Source organism: Dinoponera quadriceps, unplaced genomic scaffold (assembly GCF_001313825.1).
Source record: "Dinoponera quadriceps isolate SergipeBrazil2010 unplaced genomic scaffold, ASM131382v1 scaffold3, whole genome shotgun sequence".
NCBI classification, from domain to species: domain Eukaryota; kingdom Metazoa; phylum Arthropoda; class Insecta; order Hymenoptera; family Formicidae; genus Dinoponera; species Dinoponera quadriceps.
The window spans coordinates 2,518,297-2,537,055 of NW_014554293.1; the positions used below are offsets into that span (position 1 = coordinate 2,518,297).

At 35.7% G+C, this 18,759-nt stretch overlaps 2 protein-coding genes and 1 pseudogene across 4 annotated transcripts; 1 reads left to right on the top strand and 2 right to left on the bottom strand.

Moving 5' to 3' along the window:
- Window positions 1–1,832: 1,832 nt before the first annotated feature.
- LOC106743156 (transcription elongation factor SPT5-like) lies at window positions 1,833–7,773 on the bottom strand. The gene is made up of 12 exons (XM_014616731.1): window positions 7,439–7,773; window positions 7,232–7,352; window positions 6,621–6,709; window positions 6,290–6,545; window positions 5,947–6,179; window positions 5,358–5,856; window positions 4,929–5,274; window positions 4,247–4,833; window positions 3,681–4,036; window positions 3,122–3,523; window positions 2,538–2,704; window positions 1,833–2,396 (listed from the first exon to the last, which is right to left on the bottom strand). Exons 1-12 carry the CDS (start codon window positions 7,452–7,454, stop codon window positions 2,154–2,156), a joined length of 3,315 nt encoding a protein of 1,104 aa, XP_014472217.1. The 5' UTR covers window positions 7,455–7,773; the 3' UTR covers window positions 1,833–2,153.
- A 258-nt stretch (window positions 7,774–8,031) lies between these two features.
- LOC106742255 lies at window positions 8,032–9,610 on the top strand (annotated as a pseudogene).
- Window positions 9,611–9,711: 101 nt separating this feature from the next.
- Window positions 9,712–16,276, bottom strand: LOC106743162 (fatty acyl-CoA reductase 1-like). 3 transcript variants are annotated; one of them, XM_014616756.1, is made up of 10 exons: window positions 16,128–16,276; window positions 15,682–15,891; window positions 15,362–15,610; window positions 15,026–15,171; window positions 14,658–14,767; window positions 12,056–12,251; window positions 11,659–11,907; window positions 11,111–11,305; window positions 10,931–11,011; window positions 9,712–9,924 (listed from the first exon to the last, which is right to left on the bottom strand). In XM_014616756.1, the coding sequence occupies exons 2-10, from the start codon at window positions 15,886–15,888 to the stop codon at window positions 9,801–9,803; spliced, it is 1,557 nt and encodes a 518-aa protein (XP_014472242.1). In that variant the 5' UTR covers window positions 15,889–15,891; window positions 16,128–16,276; the 3' UTR covers window positions 9,712–9,800. The 3 variants fall into 3 exon arrangements, with proteins under 3 accessions (XP_014472242.1, XP_014472229.1, XP_014472235.1); XM_014616743.1 differs by having other exon boundaries at window positions 15,682–15,911; XM_014616749.1 differs by lacking the exon at window positions 16,128–16,276 and having other exon boundaries at window positions 15,682–15,953.
- Window positions 16,277–18,759: the final 2,483 nt, after the last annotated feature.

The window sequence follows — 18,759 nt, forward strand, 5'->3', positions numbered from 1 at the left end:
TGATTTTTAATATCTTTAGAATTAAAGTGTGTTTAAGAACTGAAGAAACTTTAATAAAATAAATGTAAAATATATAGAAATATATATTAGGTTGGGGAAAAAGAAATCCATTATTTTCTCGGTAGATGACTGTAGTGATCGATATCTCGTAAAGTATCGATCAAACAATTTCAGATTTATGCTCGTTGGAAAGGTGACATTTCGCACTAAAAAAATTCTTTTGTTGTTTTTTGTTTGGTTCATTTAGTTGTGAGTTACAGAGTGTTAAAAATGGAAGTCAACAAAGAGAAAATTCGGTACATTTTACAGTTTTTCTTTGATAAAGGCGAAAATGCAAGCCAGGCGGCTGTAATTGTGAATGGTGCCGATACTGTAACAGTCAATTACGTGTAATTTTGGTTTCGTCGATTCCGTTCAGGTATTTTTGATGTTAAAGACGCACTTCGCACAGGTAGGCCCGTCGTTGAAAATGTCGATAAAATCACAGAAATAATCGACCGGCATGTTAGCAGTCGTAGCATCATCCAGGAGCTAAAGATCGACCATAAAACAGTTTTAAACCATTTGCACAAAGCTGGATTCAAAAAGAAGCTCGATGTTTGGGTGCTACACCAATAACACAAAGAAACATGATGGATCGAATTTCCATCTGCGAAGCCTTGGCCAAACGGAATGAAATCGACCCATTTCTTAAACGGATGGTGACTGGGGATGAGAAATGAGTCACATACGACAACATTGTGCGAAAACGATCGTGGTCAAAGCGCGGTGAAGCAGCTCAAACGGTGGCCAAATTAGGATTAACGGCCAGGAAGGTTCTGCTGTACATTTGGTGGGGCTGGAAAGGAATTATTTATTATGAGTTGCTTCCATATGGCCAAACACTAAATTCGGATCTCTATTGTCAACAACTGGGTCGTTTGAAGCTAGTGATTGACCAGAAACGGCCAGAATTGGCCAACAGGAGAGGTGTTGTGTTCCATCAGGATAGGCCACACATGTTTATAGTGACTCGCCAGAAACTTCGGGAGCTTGGTTGGGAAGTTTTGATGCATCCACCATATAGTCCGGCATCAAATGATTACCATGTTTTTCTTGCATTGCAAAACTTCCTTAGTGATAAGAAATTGGCATCAAGAGAAGATTGTGAAAATCGATTACTAGAGTTTTTCGCCAATAGGGACCAAGACTTCTATGAGAGAGGCATTATGAAGCTACCTTTAAAATGGCAACAAATTATAAAACAAAACGGTGCATATTTGACCCAAATCGGACAATCCGAAACGTGTTAAATAAAGTCTTGAAGTTCACGTAAAAATAATAGATTTCTTTTTCCCCAACCTAATATATATACAAAAAAAAACAATTTTAAATTATAATTTGTCGTTCGCATTTACTCTATTTGCAGTTATTCTAATTTATTTAATGGCTTTATTATACTGTATTCTCTTTCTCTGATGTCGATATTTCTTCCGGATGATCATTCGTATTCTTTTCTGATAACAATCAATTAGATTGCAACTAGACGGACTATGTGGCGCTATCTAACGATATTGCTGAGAAACTTATTAAAAAACTTGCTCAACAGGTTTGATTATCGATCAAGTTGGGTTCGAGTCTTAACTAAGAAGTGAACTTGTTACTTTTCTGTTAGTTCCAAAGCTTCCGCCACGAGCCGTCACCTCCTTTGTCAGCAAACTGAAAAATCGTAGTACTCAGCGATGGATCGAAGATAGTTTATATTTCTTAATTCTTCTAACGATTTCACCACGAGCTGGATTAACTCACACTTCTATTTTCTAACGAAAAGCGAAAGACCATTGTAGCGAGAGACCAGGAGCTTTATTTAAAAGACATATAGACCACAATTGAAAGTTTTAGCAATTTTTTGCTTGCAATGTGATCTACAATCACTCAGAAAATAAACATTGTAAAGTTTCGAGACGAACATAACATATCCTTTTTGTTCGGTATCATCATATTGTAGACGATATTCCTCCCTTATGCGCTTCTGTTTGTATAAAATAATAGTAATAATAACTGTATTAGATACATAGTTAATATAGCTATATGTGTGGCTACATACATATATACATACATACGTATGCGCGCGCGTGTGTGTGCGTGCGTGCGTGTAAAAAGAATTGAGAAAATTACGTGTTAGCAGCTTTCATTTTACACAAAAATCGTAGCTGTAAAAATTTAATCTCTTCCGTATTGAGTTTAACAACTCCTTCTTGATTGTCGATCGAGAGCAAAGTGCCGACAGCTTCCCGGTCCTCGCCTAGAATTACTTTCACTCGATCACCGCGTGACGGCACCACAGGTTCCAGTTGATCGCAGCCTAAATTCACGACTCTGTCCTCGGTAGGTAAGTAAATGGTGCACATGCCGCCCTGCGAGTAAAACGATTCATTGTCAGAAATCGGTAAGATTAGAAAGATGCGTATATATACATGTAAATATCGACGTCATTATAATTTAAAAAAGTTGGATATTTCATTGATAAAAACAATTGTATTAAGAAGGCAATTTACCGAAATTCCGCGAATAATTGCTTGTTGACCAGCAAGCGCAGGATCATCTTGGGAGTCACGAATGCGTACTTCAATATCCGTTGTGTGCCATTCGGAGCCGCCTGCGACACCAGAACCAACACCTGTGTCCAATCCTGCGCCAGGCGTTTGTGGATTGTACGGGCTTCCTGTAATTACAATTAAAACTCGTAACCATGTTGTATATAGATACAAAGAATTAATTTCGACCCATTGAATTCGCATCTGTTTCTGAGATCTTCTAGATAATTGTTTTTTGGCGCTATAAATTAATCATTAAGTTCACATTATATAATGATTGCAATATTTATTACATTGATGCAGCAATAAATTTACTAAAAATTACTGTTACATGGAAATTCGCGAAAATGCCCCCCCTTTCGTTAAGATCAGGATTGTATTATGATATTCAAATAAATAAGTACTGATCAACATACAATAGATAAAAGAAATATTTGTGCGGTAGCTTTTTTATGTGATATTCTTTTTATATAATATGCTTCTCATTGTGGAAAAGATGACATGTGCAGATATCTTTTCATTTATTTCAATTAAAAAATAATTACCAGGTGTCATAGGGCTATAGCCCATGGGAGACGGAGTCGCAAATGCTCCATGTGGGCTCGTGGTATATCCAGTTCCACTTGGGGACGGAGTGGCGATATAACCCGCAGGACTTGGACTCGCAGTGGCACTTCCAGCAGGACTAGGGCTTGGCTGATACGAGCTAAAGCTTTGTTCCGAGCCGTACATGGTGCCTGGAGTCTGCGGAGTGAACGGACCTCCGGTGGGAGGATATCCTGGCCCATAGCCGGGAGAGCCACCCTCTTCCATACTGTAACCATCGAAATCGTTCGTTCTGGCGGGTGTATTTGTGACAGCCGGGTCCCAGGCTCCTGATTGGCCCGGTGTTCGCGAACCATCGTGAGACGGCGTCATTGAACCGTAATGAGGAGTACGAGAGCCATCTGTAACATTAGAAACGGCAAAACTCGTACATTGAAGATTGTTATTTCAGAGATATAGGAGAAATGAGAAGATATATAGACGATGCTCTACGTTTGCACTTTCTCTGACCACCAATGAACCTGTAATCTGGAATATGTAATTTGTAGAACTACTCACTTTCGTACATAGGCGTTTGAGAGCCATGCATGGGCGTCTTGGATCCATCTCTGGCATACATCGGTGTTTGTCCACCGGCTATGTACGCCGGAGTTCTGTTATAACTGCTGAATCCACCATCCTTCGTCGGTACACCGACATTCGCGATATGAGAACGGTCCACGGAAATTGTCTGGCATGTGGAATGCAATTCTACTCGCGCCGTGGTCTCCGTCGCATCTTTAACAATACCGACATTGCCCTTGTAAGGCCCGCCTGTTATTTTGATAGTGGTCCCGATTAATTCCCTGTCGCGTCTAGCACCGCCACCGCGACCTCTGCCTCTTCCACCTCCACCGCCTCTACCGAAGCCTCCCCTATAATTATTATAATAAATAAATAAAAAAAATAATAAAAAAATATTAATAGATTTGAGATTGAGAAGTCAACGAATAATATTAAGGATTAAAAAGTAATCAGAGTACCACAATAAAAATTAATAAGTTTAATTATCTTAATGTATCTTTTTTAAAAGATTGACTAGAAGAATATCAAAACACAGCGGATAGATAATAAAAGACACTAACCCGCTGGGATGCATTGGAGAGGCAATTCTAGGCGACATAAATCCAGCGACTGCCGACATAGTTGTCGCGTTCGTTTTGGTCCCACCAGATAACTGGAGATGTCTGGTCTTACATACGAAAATGCCACCATTGTCGACGAACATTCGTGAATGCAAGAAAGCGAAGCTCCTGTACAAGTGTTTGATTTCACCACCTCGACCCGCATGTGGCCCGTCCACCACTTTAACGATATCTTTCTTCTGGATGGTATTCTGTTGCGAGTCCAGAGCAACCGCGTTCCTGTTTTCTCGACGCTTCGTGAGACCTTGCGGCCTCGCTTCGACCACCTTCCCATGCATGGAGAGCACGTGGAAATTCTCGCGTTCCAAACGAACGATAACGCCGACCGTTTGCGCGTCGAGTTGCACCAAATCACCCCATTGGAACTGACCTAAACTGTCGACGCCAGTTGCCATGTCCGAGCACAGTTGTAGGTCCCTAGGGAGAACCTCCAGCTCGTGCATCGACAAGTCAGAGAATAAAACCACTCTATTTTGCTCTACCCTGACTATTAAGCCGGTGTCACCCTCGTACCTCCCTGCGACAACCTGCCGATTAATTAGAATAGTAATGTTAAGCAATCCTTACGAATACGTATCTCTTAAGATCGCGTGAATTCTTATCTAGTCACTCGATATTTTACCTTAACATGATCGCCCATCGTGAAGTATTTTCGCAACTCAGAAGCTTGGAATTCCAAGGCTTCTTTTAGTTCTTCGTGTTTCGGCATGACCATTATCATATTTCCATCTATAGAGACAATTTTTCCTTGTAGATTGATCAATTCACCCTCACATACTTCTACGTTATCTCCGTTGCTGAAGGAGTGAGTGATTTGATCTTCCTTCCCGGAAACCCCGGTCCCTGGCGTTCCGCTTAAATCTATTTCAACGCCTTCCGGCGTTTCTTCGAATCTCTCTAATTCGGAGAGTGTAGGCTTCACACCTTCCGCAATAATAGCACTTGTGGTGAAATTTTTATAAAGAAATCTGTATGAAAGAAAATATGATTAATATAGGAAACTAGACCAAGATCCTACACGTGTTACCAAGAAATATGATAAGAAACAAACCCTTTACGGCTGTATCTGTTTCCTTCGAATATAAGGAAATCTCCGTCGCTGGTCACTTCTCCACCAATGGCGCGGATTGCCTCAGGATCGAACGGCTTCGCCGGTGGTCGTCTCTTCTTCTTGCGTTTCAGAGCTTCAGATTCGCTTTGCGCTGTTCTTAAGGCACCACGCGGTCGAGTATAGTCGATTCTCGGCAATAATTTCAGATGCACCTGATTTTGCGCCAAGTCAACATAATCCACTTGAGCTATGTCGTCTTTGTAAATGCCCCGTTTCAAACGAACCCACTGTTTGGCTTTCAGACCGGTTTGTTCTTTGACAACTCGTAACACATCCGTCATTTCTTTAATCGGCACCATTTGCTGTTTCCATATACCCATCCTTAGACTTCCGACGCTCTCAATAGCGGCTTTTATGTGTGCCTGTTTGAAAGCCTCTATATAAATGTATCCTTTAACACCTTCGGGTGCCACGATAGATTTAATTTGGAGAGGTTCTCCTGAAATTTTAAAACACAAGAGTCATTGCAGATGAGTAGAATATAATTTGACAAGTATAACTTGATACTTTCTCGAAATATACATCTTACCCGAAAATTGATATGTAATAAACTTTCGCATCAGTAGGAGCACAGTAGATTTTTCTTCTCCTATACGACATTTCACCATCCACAAGTTTGGATCTTTCACGCCAGGCAGTAGAGTTTGTTGGGTGATTTCGTCGCCCATCTCTTCACCACCATCACCAAAGCGATGGGCGGCAAGTGATTCGTCGGCATATTTTTTTCGAAAATATTCTCCAATTTCATCTTCTTTCTGCGAGCTGAAAAAAATGTGTTTCTTAAGAAAAAATAAGAGACAAAATTGCTCATGTTAAGACACAAGTAATATGGAAAGAATTTAATGTTATGTTTATGGAATCCTCATACTTACTCCCAGAGATTTGTACCTCTACGTCGTCCTTCAATCTCACGTGCAGTTGGTCCTAATTCATCCACCTCATTTCCTACGATACCAATTTCTTGGGCACCTTCCTCCCATTCATCATCATCTTCCACTTCGTCATCTACTTCAGCCTCATCAATGATGAAGCCACCAAATCTATCTTTTTTCTTCTTCTTTTTCGGCCTGTCTTCGTCTTCCTCATCTTCTTCTTCATCATATTCACTGCTATTATCCAAATCTTCTCCTATAATCATGAAAATCTACTGTAAAATCGATTTTTTTAGAATATATTAAAAATTGACAGCTTTTCAGTTTGTACCCTCAGGTTCCTCCTCTGGTTCTACAGCTTCCTCGTCACCCGATCTGACTTCCTCTGCCTCATCTATCTTAGCATCTCCGTCTTCAGAGCTACAGACAAAATTATCATTTCTGTTTTTGTTCAGAGAAATATAAATATAGGTACTTCTAAAAAAGCATCTAGTAGTAGATACAGTTTAATCTTGCACAAGGAATATCACTTTGTATAAGCTAAGTAACTTATGTAACAGATGTGTAAACAAACTATCCCAACGAGGAATGTATGATTTGTTTTTTTTAGCTGAATTAGATGTACTATTTCAAGAAATTTACGTATACATTGAAGCGTATGATGTGTATGAACAAGATTTTTATATTTCAGTTTGCATAAATTTCTTGTACTAGTATAGTTAGTTTAGCTAAAAAGAACACGCCAATAATTAACCTTAGCAGTATTCAGCAAAAAGTGAAAACCGCTATTTAAATAACAAAAGGGCAAAATATTCGACACATAGCAGGTTTAAAGAAACAAAAGAAAGTTGCAGTTAACATATGGAATTTAGAGAAAGTATCCATATCCAGATGTTATCGTAAGAATAATACGATACGGTTAGGTTAGAAATGTCAACTTACCCAGACGGCGATCGGGAACGTGAATGAGACCTGGATGGACTCCTGGATCGTGAGCTAGAACGGCTCCTGCTACGGGAGATACTCCGGGATCTTTCTACGGGACTTCCCGTGTCACTAACCGCTGCAAATTTTATCATATGATATCATTTCACATGTTACATGCTACCATGAATGCTATTTTTATTTACGAAATATCACAAATATTACCTTCTGAATCCGACATTTCAACGTCGTTTGTTCAGGATTGTCAGGTTTTGGAAGCACTAAACCATCAATCCACTCAGAACGACGAATAAAGGTCTCGTGAGCACGCGCACAAAACACACCCGAACTACTCGGCTATTCTCGCGAAACTGCAAGACTTAACGCACAAGTGTTGCGAACTAAAAATTTTTATCCCTACTAGATGGGTATTTGTTTTCCACTAGAAATCTACTGTATTCGTTTTCGCTGCACCGCTGAACTAGTGCAATAGGTTAAAGTGAGAAAACATATACTTGTCTCGCTTCAACTTATTGCACTAGTTCAGCGAACAGATCTTCTATCAGGTACGTGGCTTGCATTATATTAAAATATGAGAAACATCTTTTTTACTTCATTTTCAAAAATTGTTAATATTATACCCTCACACACACATACACAGCAGAAATGTCCAAACATACCACATAAGGATGAATTTAAGATGTCAAGATATCTTTATGATTTTCTTATGATAAATGTTGAACATTTCAGTTGTGTAGAACTATAATATGTACAATATATTATTAATTAAATTTTTGTAGATATCTCATTACATAATAATGAAGAGAAGGGAATTAGTCTTAATCAAGAGAAATGCGGATGGCAAAATTATACTCAATGATAATAATAACGTTACATGCGTTTCTGAAGGTTATATCTACAGTAGACTCCCGTATAACGCGAGTTCTTACAACACGAATTCAAATAGTAACGTAATAACTGCGTTATATGGGAGTCTACTGTATATACTAAATAGTACCTAATCAATTATAAGACTGATATTCATGATATATTTGCAGGTGGTGTACAATTTGAATTAAATTATAACGTGATAAATTTTAACTGGACAACTTGGAGTGTTGTGTAGATGGTAGAACAATATTGATACTGTTACGTAACAATGACAGATTTGATAACGAATCAAATAAAGAAAATGATTCTGTATTTAATGAGCCAAATGAAGTAGCATTTGGTTGGGATGACTAAAGCACAAAATTATTTTTAAGTTTGTACAAGGATGGAAATGAACAATTAAAAAATAGAAAAATTAAAACTAAAAAAATTATGTGGAACAACATATCATCAGAAATGCAAAAACACGGATATAATACAACCGCACTACAATTGGAAAATAAGTATAAATCACTCGAGAGATCATACGAGAATATGATTTCCAATAATAAAAAAACAGATAGAGGCCGTATGTCATATGAGTATGAAAATATTTACATAATATATATGTTAATGGATTCATTGATATGTGAAGTGCTAATATATACATTTATTTTAATTATTATAGGGGATTGTCAGGATGATTAAAATCGAAACATAACATACAGCCAATGGCTGTATGTGGTAGTGAAGGCCTAATTGTGACAGAAGACCAAAGAACATATATATATATTCATAACTTAATATATATTATATTTCAGATCTGGTAGGACGTTGAAAAGTTACGGCTGAGAAACATATTTTATGCTTCCTGTGGTATGTTGGTCACGAAAGTGCATCATATAGAGATGTGGCAGACAGATTTGGGATAACAATTAGCACTTTATACCAAGTTATTAGTAGAGTAACACAATTTCTTCTGTCTCTTGCGCCTAATTACATCAAATATCCCATCGCAGCTGAAAAACTAGAAACTGCTCTTTTATATTACATATTTTTTTTTTTGTAAACTGTGTTAAGTTATAGATTATTTTTGATAAATAAAGTTTTGTAACAGTCTAATATGGTGACAATCCCATTTTTATATTGTAAAACAATGAGAAAACAATTTGTCCTAAAGTTACTTCTACTCAAGAGGTAACTTTAGGACAAGAAAAAGGTGGGATTATTTTTAAACTCTTGACTTGGGAGTGAAAATATTGGTGAATTTAAAGAAAATATCATCATATTTACTTAACTAATACAGTGCAAAACGGTTCGTAACAGTCATTTGAACAGAGGAGTACAGAAAGTGCGAAAACCATACCAAAGTTTACGGTACTTCATTTACATAACTTCAAAATCACTTTATTGAGGGAAAACAATATTGTTTTACAACGCTTCTATTATACGCAATGTAAGCATAACTAGTGTTTGTGTAATTGCATGATTCTGTAGAAATAAAAATTTTTGTAACCTGCTGATTTATCGAATAAGAGTAATATTCAATCACAATCACAACAATTCAATCACAACGTGATACTACGCGATATGATACATGCTTCAAGGTGGATTTATTTTGATTATTTCAACTCACGATATTATGTATAAATGGAAAATATGAAATATATTTTAGTTATGAAGTAATTTTTGCAAAATTATGTGCTAGTCACCAATATTAAATATCATAGCTTGTTATCATCGATGAAAGACAGTTTACATAGTTACATAATATTCCGTAAATTATCCATATCAAGTAGAAGCCGGCTAGCGTTTTCACAATTCTGTCTATCCACACCATTCTGAAGTTACCGGAAATGAAAACATTATTTTATTTATGTAAACAGCAATCACAAGTCGCGAATCATGTCAAATGGAATAATTTTAAAATACAATGGAATAATTTTTTACAACATCTTGTTCTTATTAATCAATCACATGATAAAAATTTGGGAAATTGAAAAACACTATTTTTTTTATTAATGCATTTACTGTAATGACTGAAATATTTAAAAAGGCTGTCTATGATATTTCTTTGGAAGCGCAGACAAGGAACGTCGTATATATCGTCCCTTACAGAAATTTTATACTGAGAATTATTAAGAAATTTACAATAATAAAATATTGGCAATATATCAGTAATTATTTGGCCAATACATTATCACTGGTTAATACATTTTAAAGTATATACATAAAAAGATTATATGTGTTATTTTGTGTTAATAATGTGATTTTATGAATTTATAATGTTAATAATAAAATAAAAGTAATGAAATAAGGAAAAACGAAAAAAAAATGCAGATTCTGAATAGTATTAAACCTGGGTGATCTAGTCAGCAGTCAGACATCCTAAATCTTTTGATACCGCAACACTTGCTTGGTGTATACACATTATCTACTATAATTTCACTGTTTTCTTTCTGTTAAATTACTGCAAATTCAGTAATTCTCCATATTAAATTTCTGTAAGTGTATTTTGTCACTATTGTGCTGTTAAGCGTTAGAATTTAAGTATTCATATTAATGATAAAGTATATTTAATCACTACAACTCTGAGCACTGAAATATTCGGAATTACTGCAAACTCTATAATTTAATTATTACGAATTACTAACAACAGTATTTTAAATATTCAAAATAAATAATTAATCACTAGCTAGCAATAATAAATTTCTGTAAGGGTACATACATATTATTATAAAAAAATTGGATCGTTAGTTAAACTTACAACTTATAACTCGGTGGAAAAAGCTTTAGGGCGTATAAAGCACTATAAAATCGAAAATCAAGTGCTTTCCGTGATCTTACCTGTTAAAATGTGATTTTGCTGCATCCAGTTGATCCATACTTTCGTTTAGAAGATAGATCTTAGATCCAATTATAGCATTTCTACATGAAAGATAAGAAAAATGACTTTATATATCAGCAAATTAATGTCAGTGTTATTTTCTAATGAAAGTGAAAGTATATAATAGACTTCTCGCTTACTCGTAGTACGTATCATTGTATATATTGAAGTTCTTATCATTTAGGTTCCTTAAATATCCGAACTCTCGTTGATCGTCAGGTAGTATCTCATCTGACAAACTTTTTATTTTTTCATTTCGTATATTCCACTCGTTCAGCATAAAATACGCCACAATTTGATTAGCTACGAAAATTTTCCTTTGCACTTTTAACAATCTAAAAAAAGAAATAATCCGGGGCAAATTAATTCAACGGACATACTGAACACGCATTTCGCCCATGTGTTCATCATGAAAGAAACATTTGAAGGAAAAGAAATTTCTGAACGTTTCTCTTAATACACAAGAAATTTTTCTATGTCTTAAATGGAATATTTTAATAGCAATTTGCTGCTGTTTCCGACAAAATAAGTAAAGTAGCGAAACTGACATGAATGATATGACGTTTGTTTCAATTTATCTATATTTTTCTTGTATATTCAATAGACTTCACTTTTCGCAATACCTAGTACACTCTCGCACGCGTTTGGGAAATCATTCTGCTCAGAAACTTTAAAATTTAGATCTCACCTCGGTTTTCTACCTGACAGTCGTAGCAATCCGTCAATGACCAAAGCTGGCATTATGTGGACCAGTAATGTTAGCAAATAATAGAAGAAGTAGCTCTTTGTAAAGGTTACACTAGGTCTCCACATTATATTATCGAAAGGATTTTTTTTCCCAAGAGATAAACCCATCTGTCTGGACTCCTCAAATGTTAGAGTCGTAGAGTAAGTAGCAGCGCAGTTATATATAAATGGAAAATCGTCCTGCGTTTCCCTGATAAAAATTGTAAGTAATTCTTTATCTTGTAATTCGTTCCATGAGAACAACAACTACTAAAACTGTCCGTTATTTCCTCAATTAGAACTTTGCCTTTCTTGTAATATTATACTATGCTTGTTTAATGGAACATAATATATCATACGTCATTTTTGTTCCATGTTTCCATGCCGCAACGATCATCATCTTGGTGACGATATCGATCGGCACATAATTGTTCCGCGTCATTCGATCTGCATATAAAATTCTCAGCACTCCTTTTCCTATGCCAATATGTATTGAGATCGGCCCGTTGAAATTGTCTATCCATCCTTTTATGGGTTCGTTTAATGATGATACGACTAGGTGAGAAATAAATTTGTAGAGAATATTTTTTAAAGACAAATACGTCAATAAAAATGAAGACTCGGATTAAAGAGTTTAATTGAAAATATACGAGTTTTTGAAAATGAGAAAATACGAAAGTCGCATAAGAATAAAGTTTGAAAAGCCAGCCTTAAAGCCATGAAGAGAAACATGAAGATTTTCTAAATCATTTTCGATATATGACGTGTAAAATTCAGTAATAGACAGGAGATTAACGTGACAGGCATAAACACATTAACTTTTCCCATTAGAAAATGATTATTTAAAGCAATGGGAAATTATTTATAATTCATGAAATTCTGGATAAAAAATTAATTTAAAAAAGAAAATTTGATGAGATAGTAACTATGACTATGGAATAGTACTACTGTGATAAAAAAATATCGGAAATTTATTTTTAAAAATCAAAATAAAAATTTAATCATTAAAATTCTTATAGTTGTTTTCAAAGTAGTCCTCATTGCTTGCAACGCACATATGCTAGCGTTTGATCCAGTTCTGGAAACATCGCTCATACGCAGCAGACTATATATGGCCTTCGGTTCACGCAGCGATTTTTCTTTGATTTCCTCGATCGATTCGAAATGCTGTCCACGAAATGGTTTTTTTAGTAGGGGGAACGGGAAAAAGTCGCAGGGTGCCATGCCCAATGAATACAGTGTTTTCGCAACAACATTCGTTAAGTTTTTGTCAGAAATTCACGCACAAGTGTCGAAGCATGCGATGGTGCGTTATCGTGATGCAAAATCCGCGAGTTTGTTTCCCACAATTCCGGCCGTTTCTTACAGATTGCTGTGTGCAAACGCCTCATGACAGACAAGTAGTATTTTCCAATGATTTTTCGACCAGTTGGAAGGAACTTCTGATGCACAATACTGCGACGATCGAAGAAAATCGTGAACATGACCTTGACTTTTGACTGCAAAAAGCGAGCTCTCTTCGGTCTTGCTTTGTTTTTAATACGCCATTTCGATAATTGTTGGTTTGTTTCGACGTCATATTGGTAAACCCATGTTTCGTCACCAGTTATGATTCGTTTTATGTATGTTCTTTCTCTGGATACCATAGAAATCATCTCGGACCACACCAATACACGTTTCTTTTTTTGGAGAAAATTCAGGTTCGTCAAAATCAAGCACGATGCGATCCGTTTCATATGCAGTACGTAAGACAATTTTCACATTGAGCGCGAGCGTGGCATAACAGACAGCGCACTGGTCTCGGATTCAATCCCGGTGGAAACCGAAAATATTTACGCCTCCTTGTGTCTCCTCTCGGAAGGCAATGACAAACCACCGAGAGTATCTTTGCAAAGAGCACCACTTTAAAATAATATGCCGTTCGGAACCGGCGTTAAACTATAGGTCTCATATGCCTATATACAATCAGCGTGCGCACCACAAGCATATGAGAGAGTTCACCACGCTTCTGCAAAAAAGCAATAGGACTTAGAATATTTTGGACAAAATGTGCTGACACGATCCAAATGATATTCCAAATTCATCTGCTATCTCTCGCACAATCAAATAACGATTTTCGAGCACCAATTCTTTCACTTTCTCAACGTGAGCGTCATCCGTTGACATTGATGGTCTTCCAGAACGTGGGTCCTCTTCAACAAAGTTTCGGCTTTCTTGAAACTTCTTAAACCACTCAAACGTACTTATTTTCGATAAACAATTATCGCCATAAACTTTTTGCAGCTATATTTTGAATGCGTTTGTGAACAAAATTTTGTTAGCAACACACAATTTCAAACAAATTCTTTGCTTTATATTTTTCGATATCATAAAAATCGCCGCGCACAAAAATCTTCACTAACATAAACAACTGCCACACTCAAACGGCTTGAAGGAACACCATGATTTTTTCACCAAATGTAAAGGACACGGTACCAATTTAACCAGTTAACTGTGGCGATCTCTTTGCAAAGCGCCCACCAGTGTGTGTCGCGATAATCAAGCGAGTTAGCTCTCAGGAAGTTATAAATCCAACTCAAATTATTTATAATTTTCATTTGTTTGTTTCATTTCGTCTTGACCTCTAAACATTTTACCCATATTAAAATTTACGAATATAATTTAGTTTTCGCCAGAATTACAATTTAAATATCAAATTGTAACAAAATTTTACGCATGACGGATATAGTCGTCATGACACAAGATTCTGCCACGTCTCCATGACGGATATAGTCGTCAAACACACTTAACTGGTTAAGAAAGCGAACGGATTTGATTTATAGTTGTCTCGCGATTAAAAAAAAATAAAGTTCGGATACTTTTTGATCACATTATGAGATATATAGAATAAGGTATAAGGGATAATAGTATATAAAGTATTTACACTGCATAAATGCAGTATATTTATTCATAATACTGTACCTAAAGACGGTCTGCATATTACGCACGGCAACGATCGAGAATAATCGACTATTATCTGTTCCGCAAGTCTTTTGGAAAATACATAGTGATTTGGTAACTTGCCCAAGTATCTATAAAAAATTTAGTATTTAAGCGTTTCCAATTGCTCCAAAATATATTCTGAATATACCAGAAGTTGTCGAATTGACTATTACAAAAGTCATATTGAGTACAAATTTAAAAAATTGATTAAGCGCTACTTGCAAAATCGTTCCCTGAACGATGAATTCATGTCAACTTTATAACATCATACGTTATTCAGATATATAGAATGTCTTTGAACTAGTAATGCATGTAGCAAGATCATCGATTCAGATTTTCAAGCTTACTTTGACTTGAATACTTCCGATATGTCATCGTCCAAAGCCTCGGCAATTTGAATTGTTTTTCTCCAATCTGCTTCCACTGGGTGCACAGTTTCATCAATGACTACTTCGTCCAGTTTTGTATATGCCGTGCTGATGTGCACCAAAACCTTCCAAGGATAAAATTAAATACAATATATCGGCTAACGACACTCTGTATTAAACAAACGTTTACTTAAAAATTTACTCGCAAAATCGCAAAATTTTTGCCAAAAAAAACCAAGACTAATTTTTTCTTCCATACATACACACATTCACATATGCGTGCGTATGTCTTTTTAAATATTTACGGCTACTTACCGACAGATTCTTTATTTGTTCGCCTAGAATACAAATATCTCGCGTGGATCGCACATTTTTTAAGATAGCATTCTTCAATGTATTTTCGAATTTCACATAGGCTGCTATATGGAATATTACGGATATCTTCTCAATTAAAGTATCCCTATCGGCAGCTGACAAACCTAAACCCTTAAAGCCAATGTCACCCTCTATAGGAATCAATTTGTCGAAACAAGTTGGTTGTTTACGCCGCAACGTATCAAATAACTGAAGCAAATAATATGAGTGTAATTTAATTAAAATGACACTCAATCACCGATTACAGCTACGGATGTTACCGGGTTCGTCAACATTTGTCGGAGTCTCTCATTTATGTGGTCGCCTTTTTTTGGGCGTATTAACAAAAATATCTCTCCTATATCAGGACATGATCTCAACAGCTTTTCTATCAAACATTTTCCCAAGAAACCTGTAGCGCCCGTAATGAAAATGCTTTTCCCGGAATAGAAAGCCGGTATTGAGAGAGCCGAATCCATTTTGCCCATATACTAAAATCATAATAATAGGTCTGAAAGATAATCAGAAAGCATTTATCAGCGAGAAAAGCAGAATGTGCGTAAATTTATTGTTATATATATTTTTTTTAAATATTTTTATGTTATATATTGTGTTATATATTTAATATATATATATATATATATATATATATATATATATATGATATTTTTAGTTATATATATAATATATGTTATATATTTATTATTAATATATATGTTATTTGTACCTTTCGAGCTCGATACCCTCGCTTTTGCTTTTCTAGTGTCTGAATATGCGCCGTCTCGTTCTAAGTATGAAAAGGGTGAAAAATGCAAGCAATTCGAATAACCGTATACACATTAAAGTAGAGAAGATCCTGGATGCACTGACGCGGAATCCGACTACCGGCTGACATTATATACTAGCAATGACTTTGTTTCTAATGGATACAATTATTCATATTTGTAATGTTAATGAATATCTAATGAATATCATTCATATGATTTACATAATTATCATCAATAATGAATAATCAATATTCATACATATGTATGTATATAGGTTGTTCTTTTTTATGTAACGCCCTAAAATATCTCTTGAACAGTGCATTTCGGAGAAAAATGTTTGATACAAATATTGTATAGTTTGAAAGGAGACATAAGATGATGTCCTTGGATTGACCGTAGATATTCTTTTAAAAGTCGCATTATGGTCACCTTCAATTTTTTAAATGGAAATTCCTACTTCATATTGCATGCTCTTGTAGCTTATCTTGAGAGCTCCTCAAAACACTATAACAAAATATTTTTTTAATTTAATTTTTATTTTTATTTATTAATTTATTTTTTATGTTTATTACGAGGTTGGATCAAATATAAACGAGCCTTTTGTAAAAAACCATATATTTCTCAAAATCAATTCTAATTTACATTTTTCTTATTTCTCTACATAGTCCCCCATCTTATCTATATATTTTCTCCAACGGTCTGGTAATTTTTTAATCCCGGTATCATAAAAAGTTCGCGGACGTGCATTAAACCAATTGCACACAAACTGCTGCACCTCCTCGTTCGTTGTGAAACGCTGTCCACTAAGGGCTTCCTTGAGTGGCCCAAACATATGGAAGTCGCATGGTGACAGGCCTGGGCTGTAGAGTGGATGTTCTAGGACAGTCCAGTGCATATTGGCCAATTTTGGTACGTGTTACCACGTACATAAGGAGTACAACGACTCAATATGACCTGAAAATTTCTATCGCGATACGTCTCATTTCACACTTGATTCATAATCATCCGTTGTAATTAAATACACTTAAACTACTGTCTATTTACCTCTAGATCCACCACGTGTACCCATCATTAATCATACCTTGATGACCTTAAACATAAATTCCGAAGATGCACTAAACCTTGGTGTTGAACTTTTTGCTAAATACGGCTCAGTATTATCGGCACATTTCGGAATACAAGTTGTCATCTTCTTATCAGATGTGCAAGATATAGATATAATTTTAAATAATCTTAAGCACGTCAACAAGCCCGTGGAATATGTGTAAATAAATCCAATTAAATATATTTCCAGACGGAATATAGTCCAGATAGTCACGATAACGTTAAAATGTCGAGATAATGATCGAAAAAAGAGTTTTTATAGTTATTTTCTCGTCATTTTAATGTCATCTTTACATCATTAAAATTTTTTTATTCTGTCTGATTTGGATCATTAATCAGAATGAACCCATTTAGTTTTTCGTTTGTTCACAGTTTAAAGAGCCAGTTGCGCATAGAATTTCGATTCTACCTACATCTAAAATTATCCATATCGTTATAGATTCTATAAACTGTGGCTTCAGTATCATCATGTGAAATGTTGCTAATATCGTTTTTCTGTCTTTTAGCCATTTGGCGTCGTTATTAAGCAGCGTTATTGAGATGATGCTCAAGCATGCTGTTCAATAACGGCGCCACGTATCTAAAAAAATAGAAAAACGATATTAGCAACATTTCGCATGCAGATACTGAAGACATGCATGCCTCTGTTTTATGAGAACATGGTTTTGGTGAGGTAACTTGGCGATAACATCAACCAGCGATTCAATTGCCATAATTACTTATCGACGGTAACTGTTAATATATTGATGGAAGCAGAGATGGGAGTTAGCAGAAAGAAAATTCAAAACATCTATTTTAACTATACGGCTGTGATGAAGTAAGAGTTTTTATTTTGTTACATTGTAACTATTACCCGCTGTCATTTTGAAACTACGCATATAACGTTTCATTGCCTTATTTTTTAAATTCATAGACTGAGCAAGATTACGCAATGAAGATGATATTGCAAAAAGGCTTGGAAAATATTTGAACTTGTAGTGAAACGATGTCAATATTAACATTAATTTGCATTGTGGAGGCACGTGTGCACGAAAATGTGGACTCATTATAGCATGACAGCTACAAGCAGTGTACTTTCCAAGACACAATAGAAATGAAATATTTAGAGAGCGTTATACTAGAAGACATTAAGGCTTTTCTCTCCAGTACTGCTATTCTCTAGGAAGCTTAATGGGGGCATATGGATAGATAATCCTATCCAAATAAGTTCGATCGTGTCGCTGGTCGATGCGTGTATAAATACACGTATTACAAATTCGACTTAGACACAAAAGGAATCATCTTTATGTCAAAGTTACAGACAATTACGTTCATCCTAAAGATTCCACTGTTATAATATTACCATTCGTGCTATAACGCACCGAAAAATATTACCCAAATCCGTTAGTTTTTGAACCGGACAACTACCTACCGGGTAACATGCAGCAGAGAAATAGTTTATATTCCCTTCAGCGCCGATCCGAGGTAAAGAAGAATATGTAAATACCG